Source organism: Hydra viridissima, unplaced genomic scaffold, assembly GCF_058129835.1.
Source record: "Hydra viridissima isolate aposymbiotic clone 2 unplaced genomic scaffold, HvirCarnegie_v1 scaffold_4, whole genome shotgun sequence".
NCBI classification, from domain to species: domain Eukaryota; kingdom Metazoa; phylum Cnidaria; class Hydrozoa; order Anthoathecata; family Hydridae; genus Hydra; species Hydra viridissima.
Window position 1 is genome coordinate 12,901,004 of NW_028324303.1, and position 9,664 is coordinate 12,910,667.

Genomic DNA, 9,664 nt, shown 5'->3' on the forward strand with positions numbered 1-9,664 from the left:
TCATTAATTCTTTTTATTAAAGAAGTTGGTGATTTCTAGATTAAAATCTATTGTACAAGTTGTTAATTTTTAACTAAAATAAACTAAGTATAAGATAAGGGTTTTGAAAAACTTTTTTTTTTTCTTTCACGGTTATTTTTTTAACTTCTGTGATATCTGGTACTTTTTTGACAAGATTTTTAACAAGCCATAATTGAGCATTTTCATGTTTACTGATGGCATTTTCTTATAAAATCAGAGGTTGCTTTAGAGTGGTCATGAAATACGCATCAAGTTAGAAAGTTATGCTTTAAAAATTTCATGTCGTATTACTTAAGATTTATTATTAGAAAAATTTATTGGATGACAAAACTTTGTCTAAAAACAGATTTTTTAATGATATCCAAATAAATATCTTGTCATTTTAAAGCCCAGGAGAAAAAGAAGATTTTAATAATAAGATCTTTGTTAAAAAAACTTTTACTTTAGGTGAACTGAGAGGATCTCCTCAAAACAAGATTTTTTCGTTGTAAACTCTTATCGAAGTTCTTACTTCTAAGTCAAGCATATTTTTTAATAATTATTTTTTCATATCATTCTTTGGTATCGTAATATTTAGACAGTGTTTTGAAAATAATACTGCTAGGGTCTTTCCTTAATCTGATAGTGAAATACAGAAATGTTTTATTTCGATAACATTAGTTGATTTTCAGAACTATCTTTACAAATTCATAAATGCAAAATTAAAACTATACAGGAGAAGATCAAAGTTTTGTTTCCTTGACAAAATATGCAGTAAAAAAGTATCATTTCATTGTGATACGCAGTAAAAAAGTATCACTTGATTGTGACACAATATGCAATAAAAAAAAGTATCATTTAATTGTGACAAAATATGCAGTAAAAAAGTGTCATTTGATTGTTGAAAATTTTAAATTGGTAGATGATGATTTTTAAGAAACGTTTGTTTGTTGGTGTTATTTTGTCTTTTAACTTTTAATGATTTATTTTAAAATTAAAAACAGATTTTTTACAATTTTTAGAAAATATTTTTTCTACAGCTAAAACGCCTTAGTTTTTGATGAAATGATTTTCTGGAGAGAAGAGAAATGAACTTTCGTAATCGTTAGGATCGTGGTTGTTTCGTATGTATAAATGTGTCGTTAAATCAGTTGTTAAGCCATAGACTTTTTCTACAGGTGTCATTCAAAACACAATAAAAGAAAAAAGTGATCGATTGGCAGAAAGAACTAAGGTCAGTTTGCCAAAAACACCAATAGTAAAAAAAAATTTTCTACCTTTACTCTTTTATTTTTTGAGCCTTAAACAAGAGTTCTACAACCCTGAAGACATCTCAACGGTCTCCTGGTCCAGAAGGATTTTGTGAAAGTTAATGGAGAAAAAATACAAAAAATTTATTTAGTATATAGATTAAGATAATGCTATGCTTTGTACCCTGAGGAACTTGACAAAATTATTGCATTTTACAGGACCAGTCTATGACAAAAAAACTTTAAAAATTTTGTGCATTACGCCCTGATCAAACACTCACATATTCAGAGATCCCCTATAAAGTCCGTTGCTGCTTCATTCGTTCGAGTTTTATCAAGTTATACAACCTTTTATCCTTTAAAACTAAGTCTTACCGCACAATTGGGTAAATAATTTGATTCTCCGCTACCCTCACACTCCACATTGCTTCATAGTTTCGTATTATTTACATAGTAATTGTCCTACCACATAAATATTATCTTCAGAAGAGCAAAACGACGAGACTTTAAAAGTCACATTCATGTATTGGTACAAGGATGAGGTAACAAATGGTTTTCGAGAAGAACGGTCAAAAAATCTTTGCAGGTTGTATAAGGCAACCTATGTAGCCTTACTAGTTCGTCATTAATACATCTACTTTGACTAAATTTTCTAAGGTATTTTATATCTGACTTGGAGGGTTTGAAACAGTAATGAGCTTTTAAATATTCTTACTCTCCATCATACAGAAGCGTAGAAGTAATAATCTGCCAAGCCTAGTGATAACGAAAACAATTTTTTTTAATGTGCCTTGAAGCTGGGTTTTTTGTTGCCGTCTTCCCTTCCATCCTTCGAATGTAAATTTAATATCAGCGTTCACCCCTAATATAAAATTAATACTTTCCGTATATTTTTAAAAATTCTTTCCTTTTTGAAATAACGGGTAGAATATTTTTTCTTGAGCTAATCTCACGTTCTACGATTAACGTATTTTAAATTGTAAACAATTAAGTTTTTTGCTGATGACGTAAGCTGCATTGTTCATAACTACCTTTTGTGTTTTGTCCGCTCGGATTTTGTTTTTAATAAAATAAAATAAAAAAGTTAATTCTATGTACTGTTGATTTTGTTTTGCTTTACTGAATTGATTTTACCAATCAGAGTGGATGGATTGCAATTATTTTTGAAAAGATTGACAAAAAACAGATCAAATATTCTCTGCAGGTAAACATTTTTTCCAACGCTTCCTTTCTGATACTACTCCCCTAGGTTTCAACTTAGTCATCTGAAGGCACCTTTTTCCTTCTGCGTCAAATATAATATAAAAGCACAAAATACGTTTAACCAAGGACTAATATTTTTTTTTTACGTCCTTGGTTTAACGTCTAAAACAAAAAAACTCTCGTTTGCAGTGAAAGTTAACCAGAACTCAGCAACTATTGTCTGAAAACATTATCGTTATTTATGTTGGGACCTAAGACGACATGTGCCGTACATGTCTTACTTAAAAATTTGTTTTATCTATTTTGTCCCCCTGTTTCTTTTGACTTTTAAATATCCCATCTCTCCAACAATACTGACTAAAACTTAAGAACAAGAATATATATAATATCAACCAGTTTTTTATATTATACTAACCAGTTCATATAAAATATTTGAGTGTGATAATGTATAAGTGAAAGAACAAGATGTCACTTTTAAATAGATTATATATTCAAAATTTAAAAATTGATTTAAAATATGAAATAAATTTTTAATATCATTTTGATGCAGCAAAAAAAAAAAAAAAAAAAAAAAAAAAAAAAAAAAAAAAAAAAAGAAGAATGAGATAATTCAGTTATAATTTGAAATAGATCAATTAAATATTATTTTGAAAAACGAATCAAATGTTTTGGTAAATTCAAGGTAGAACACTCAAGACCCATAACTTGAAATGGAAAAGGTAAATCAAGAAACCACTCATTTTTTTCTAAGTCATAACTCTCAACAATGTCTAAATACTTCCAAGAGCAATCTCTTCCTCCTATAATAAATAATTTGTTGTTAACAAGTGCTGAGCCAGCTCGCCACCTAGAGACTTGAGATGTACTTTGAATAACCCAGTTATCCAAACTAATGTCATAGATTTCAAGGGAAGATACACAATAAGTTTCACTGTAGCCACCAAACATATAAATTTTATTGTTGAAAATTAGAGCAGTTGCTCCTGCACGTGGGATAGACATAGGAGAAAGCATGCACCATTCAGAATTAATGTAATGCTCTAATGTTGCACATTTCCAGCCACCAACTGCAAATAATCCACTTTCATTAGCAACAAAACCATGACAATATCTTGCTTCATTCATTGACATAAACATGCTCCAAGTGTCAAGCTCAGTGTCATAAAACTCCACTGAATCTAATGCATTATAATTTCCATCCAAACCACCACTAACAAATATTTTACCATTATATATGCACACTCCAACTGATTTTCGTTTGGAATTCATTCCATGAACTTCTGACCATTCATTCTGATTTGGATTAAAACATTCAACACTAGAAATTGGTCCCCTATGGCTGTTAAAACCACCAACAACAAATACTTTATTGTGAATTAAAACTGTTCCATGATCATGTCTTGATATTTTCATTGGAGCTAAACTTCCCCATTTTTGTGTAACAGTGTTAAAAGCAAATGAAGCTAGCAAACAGTTGTTACCATCATAACCACCAGTTGTCATAATTACTGTAGCCGTATCAAGACATCTTCTAGGAGTAATAGTCTTATCAAAAGCAATGGATTTTGTACAAGCTGATTTTCTATAAATATTTTGTGCTATACCTGGATCTACAAAGAATTGTTCATAATGAAAATTTTGAAACTTCAGCATTGAAATAAATGTCTCAGATAGGTATGGTATGCGAATGCAACTAAACAATTCCTCAAAGTGTTTTAATCGAGTTGCTGAATCAAAACAAATCCATTTCATTAAAGCATTAAAAACTACATCTTCACTTGAAACCTGAATTTTATCACTGGAAAGAATTTCTATAACATCTTCAAAGTTTAAATTCAAAAATTCTGTACCTTCAGCAACTAATGAGAAATTGTCATGTAATATCTTTATAGCCTTTTTCTCTAAAGTAAAACAACAATAACGGTTAGCTATGCCACTTATTGATAGACAGTTTATAGGAGAAAGAATTTCTTCCAAATATTTAGAGCAGGCATCTCGTAGACCACCAATAATGAAAAAGTTTGCACAAGAAAATAAAGACTCAACATTTTCAATAGAAAGTTCAACCTCCCCAGTGTATATATATTTAATAAAGTCATCAGCACAATGGGGAAGTAACCCAGATAATCCCATATCAACTTTTCCCTCAAACTTTTCTTTCATATTAGTTTGTAACATAGCTGAGAATACTTCAGAAGATGCAGCTAAAACGATACGATGAACTCTTATTTCTTTCCCATGGAAGCTTAAAACTATGTCGGCAAATCCATTTCCTTTAAATATATCATTGTACATTTGTTTCAGTATGTGATCTTTATGAAACTTGTCTTTAATTTTCTTAGTAATGTCTTCTCTATCCATTTCTAAATCTCAACTGTTACCTTCACAATGTTTGTTTTCATTCTTGACATAATTTTGCACACCGCATAAATTACGATTAAACAAAACGATAAAATTATTAACACATCCAACCGGAAAAAACTTAAAACTTCACAATTTCTCTTGGCGTACCTATGCACAATTATTTTTAAAAGTTAACAAGTGTGATTAAAAATTACTCCAAATACATAATGACATTCTATAAACAATATACAAGTAAGTGATTTTTATACACAGAAAGAATCAATGGAAACACGATGAGGCATGACGTTTGCATAATTATGTGAAATATTTATGATATAGTTAATTATGAATTGCAAGTACAGGAAAATGGCACATTAGTAAAATTTAATATTCTATAATGTTTAATTATAAATGCTAGTAAATCACTTTTTAATATACATTATATTATATGCAAATTAATAAAAGCCTAAAATTAACAGATTAGTTTTGAGAGAATGAGATTATATCGATCACCATGAAAAGTCTTATTACAGATTAGAGGAAGAAAATGGAAATAAAAGAAAATGCAACTAAACGTCATTTAGATGAATTAGTTGTTGTAATTTTCTATGCCAAGAAATATTAATACAAAAGCTATTAGCATTTGATGCCAAAAATTCGGATGAAAACAGCTGAAAAAGCTGTTTTTTATTTGAATAGTTGATAAAGCTGGCGCTATTTTATTAGGTGTATGTAAAAAACAGTTTAGTTTCTTGAAGCTTAAATTTCTATACTCATTCATTCCCCTATTATTACAAATATTGAAGACGGTTAATCTTTTCTATTTTCATTTTATCAGCATACATAAAAAAGAATGAAAAAATAAACCCAAGTTAATTGAAATTTGAATTCTTCTTGACCAAAGTTAATATCTATTAGAGGGCGTTTAAAAACCACTAAAGTGAATATTGTTAACAAATAATCTTTAATATTAAAAAAATAGCTTTCTTCGCTGACAACAATTATAAAACTAGATTGTAATCCATTGCTCCAATATAAGGTTTCAATAAGTATTAATTGAAAAAGGAACTTTGTGCGTAATATAATATAGCTAGTGAAACCTCTTAATATAATATAGCTAGTGAAACCTCTTAATATAATATAGCTAGTGAAACCTCTTAATATAATATAGCTAGTGAAACCTCTTAATATAATATAGCTAGTGAAACCTCTTAAAAACAAACAGTGAAACTTCTTAAAAACAAACGTAACATGCAGTGAGATTGCGTCAATAAAGTTTTGGAAGAGAGAAGCGGTGCATTAACGAATAACGTCACTTTATTGCTGTCGTTTTATCAATTTATTTCAGACTTTCTCTAAGCAAGGTTTATTTAATTTCAGAGCTGTGGGGAAAAATTTCTAAGACGGATACACTGATATCGGTGTTTCTTGTGTCTTTGGGGCAGCAGAAATGATTATCAGCACTATATCAGACGAGATTGGCCATTGTGACAAAATCTGCAGCCTGAAGCGTGCAATGTTTAAGTACAGCGTATTAACATATCAGAAGGGTGATGTCTCTTCTATGAAAACATCAAAGTTGGCATTTTTCAGAGATCACTTCACAAATCTTCTCTGAGTTAAAGCTTCATCTTGGATAATTGCTTTATCCACCAATTGGTAGTTAAGAACAATCCCAGCAAGCACACAACGTTGAAACAACGTTGAAATAACGTTGATCAACGTCAATCAACGTTATTTCAACGTTGTTTCAACGTTGTGTGCTTGCTGGGATAGTTTTGTTATTAAGTTCATGTTTTCACCATCAATTTTTTTTGTTATCTTTTATTATTATTTTTCATGAAGCCATTTTTATAATTTTAGAATATCAAAATATTTTTGGTTGTCTTTTTTTTTTTTTTTTGAGCATTTTTAAGATTTTCAAAGTTCACTCTGAGTTAAGGAAAATGTTTTTTTCGCTAACCAAGATTTGTAATTAGGTAGGGGAGGATGGATAGGAGTGAGTCAAGTGAATGAGTGAATCGTTGATCCTACAGCTAAAACGGGAAATTAAAAAGACTCAAAATTTTCACCAAGTACTTACATACAAACTGTTGTTAACACAATCCAATTTTTTTTTGCCGTTTCTTAGTAAAAAAATTGGATTGTGTTAACAACATAATCCAATTTTTTTATCCACTTTTTTCTGTGCAAAAGTAAATTTTTTTTATTTTTTTCTTCTTTAATGAGCATACCGGCTGTTTCGAGACATTAGATAGCGATTGAAAATTTACAAATAAACAATACAGTTTTTAGAACAAAGTATTTTACATGCATAAACCACGTACTTATTGCTCATTTAATGTTTTAATCCAGTTGCACAGCTTGGGGAGGAATGAGCCATTCCTTCACGAGTAGGATTGAACCGCGGGTCACTAATACTTCAGGTTAAAAAAGTTTTGACTTCAGCGTAAAAACATATTTACGTTTGGCTTTTTTATCTCAGTATATCATTAGAAAACTCGTGTGCAACATTACATTTATTTTTACCATATGTTATAATGCCTCGAGCCTATAAAAGAACCACTTCGAAAGCAAAAACTTCCAGTAAAGATGCATTACACTTAATCCAAAAAGAAAAAAGCATCAGAGAAACTGCAATAACTTCCAAAATACCCAATCCAACGCTTCGTCGTTATTGGAAATACCCAATCCAACGCTTCGTCGTTATTGGAAAAATTTTTTACATGATGAAAATACAAGACTTACCCCGAATTATTATGTTAAAAGAATATTTACAGACAAACAGGAATTAGAATTAAAGAAATATATTTTGACTTGTTCAAGAATGTTCTATGGCCTTCCAATTAAAGAATGTCGGTGTATAGCTTTTGTATAGATTTTGTATAGATTTTGTATAGATTTTGTATAGATTTTGTATAGATTTTGTATAGATTTTGTATAGATGGTGTATAGATACTTTTATTATATCTTAATATTTGGAAATAATCATTTGTCATGCAGAATTTGTTGTTATTTATGTTACATTATTACTTAATTATAAAGTATTTGTTACTTACTTAATTTTCAATAAATTAGTTAAAGAAAATATCTAATTTTAGTTTTCTAGTAATCAAAGATAATGGCTCACTCCTACCATTTGTTTGGTTCACTCCTACCCATCAATGGGTAGGAGTGAACCAGTGGCAACACCTGCGTTATTGTTCAAGTTATTAAAAATCTAAAGATATTTTGATATTCCGTGTATTACTATTAGAAACCTAATACATTAGGCAACCTTAGGCTCTTTATCCTATAAATTTTCTACTTTTGGTTTTCTTGATATAATCGATTTAAAAAAAAAGTGGCTCACTCCTACCCATCCTCCCCTACATTACTTGCCTCAGTTTTTTTATATCAAAAGCTAAGACCGAGTAAGTTCTTTCTTTTTATTTTACGGTGATTTAGAAGTAATACGAGTGAACGGAAATTTTCGATTTGGTCTCGGTTTGGCCGAATTATCCGTTTCGGTTTGTAAATAAATGTTTCTTTTTCGGCAGAAATTTCGGAAATTTTTATGAATGATGTTTAGCGCTTGTTTTTTACAATTGGAGAAATCGGTTTTTCAAGGGATTTTCGAAAAAATCAATATTCTTTAGAGAAAATCTCCCGATTAAATACTTCAAGCTTTATTAAACTTGTAAAAATTGAACAACGTCTAGTTTTTAAATCGATATCGGTAAATTTGTAATAAATAATTTTATAACAACAGAGGCGAGCGTTTTATAAGAAAACAAAAGCGCACATTCTAAAGTGATAGAAAATCCTTCCGGAATGTTACTTTAATAAAACTTGGCAAAAATTGTTCTTTCTATACGAGATTAATTTATGCATTTTTGCACTTTGAAACAAAATATTGCTAAAAGACATATTTGGACTCTTTCAGTTCAAAGTTGTTTTTTCAAGTTAAAATACTTTGTTTATATTAAAGATAGATAAAAACCTGATTTTGGGTTCGATTCGAGTTCTTTGTAAGCGGATTCGGTTTGGTTCGATGTTTTTAATAATTTGTTATCGTTCAAAACTTTTGAACTTTTGAATTTAAAAAAATGAAAATTCAGTTTCTTAACCTAATTAATGAAGGAGCAGTTGATACAGGTTTATGTACAGAAACATTTTACGGAAATTAACGTTTGATTTGCTCAACACCACTGAACTGATTAATGAAAGATTAAAAAAAAAAAGTCACTACTAATTTTACGAAGTTAAACTTTAAAAATGCAGAAGCTTAACTGTGGCAGCATTATATACACTCCGCCATTTAATGAAGAGTTCTAAATTTTTAAAACATCTATAAGGGAAAGAAGGTTACGTTTATCGAGATTATCGATCTTACAGTTCTATTTCGGTTCGGTTCTCGATAAATGGGACTCGAGAAAATGCAAAAACTTTACTCGAGAAAATGCAAAAACTTTACTCGAGAAAATACAAAAACTTTACTCGAGAAAATGCAAAAACTTTACTCGAGAAAATACAAAAACTTTACTCGAGAAAATGCAAAAACTTTACTCGAGAAAATACAAAAACTTTACTCGAGAAAATTTTACTACAGAAAATATTACTGGGATGTGTGCAAGGATTTTAGGATGTTTGCTTTTCTGTTGGGTATCTAAGAAGGATACACTTGATATCCGTGTTTCTTCTGTCTTTGGGGCAGCAGAAATGATTATCAGCACTATATCAGACGAGATTGGCTATTGCGACAAAATCTGCAGCCTGAAGCATGCAATGTTTAAGTACGAGCAAGTAATTTCTTCCGAGAGGATCTTGCTACCACCTTCCCTACATTAATTTGTGAAGACTCTAAACCCATACGGAGAAACGTTTAG

The 9,664-nt window shown here is 30.0% G+C and overlaps 1 protein-coding gene across 1 annotated transcript; it reads right to left on the reverse strand.

The window, feature by feature from the left end:
• Nucleotides 1–3,054: 3,054 nt before the first annotated feature.
• Nucleotides 3,055–5,656, reverse strand: LOC145182951 (kelch-like protein 28). The gene has a single exon (XM_080058239.2). It carries the CDS (start codon nucleotides 4,812–4,814, stop codon nucleotides 3,096–3,098), a length of 1,719 nt encoding a protein of 572 aa, XP_079914365.2. The 5' UTR covers nucleotides 4,815–5,656; the 3' UTR covers nucleotides 3,055–3,095.
• Nucleotides 5,657–9,664: the final 4,008 nt, after the last annotated feature.

What these genes read in the sequence shown, in the direction of transcription:
- LOC145182951 (XM_080058239.2), bottom strand. Translation starts at nt 4,814, where the DNA reads ATGGATAGAGAAGACATTACTAAGAAAATTAAAGACAAGTTTCATAAA.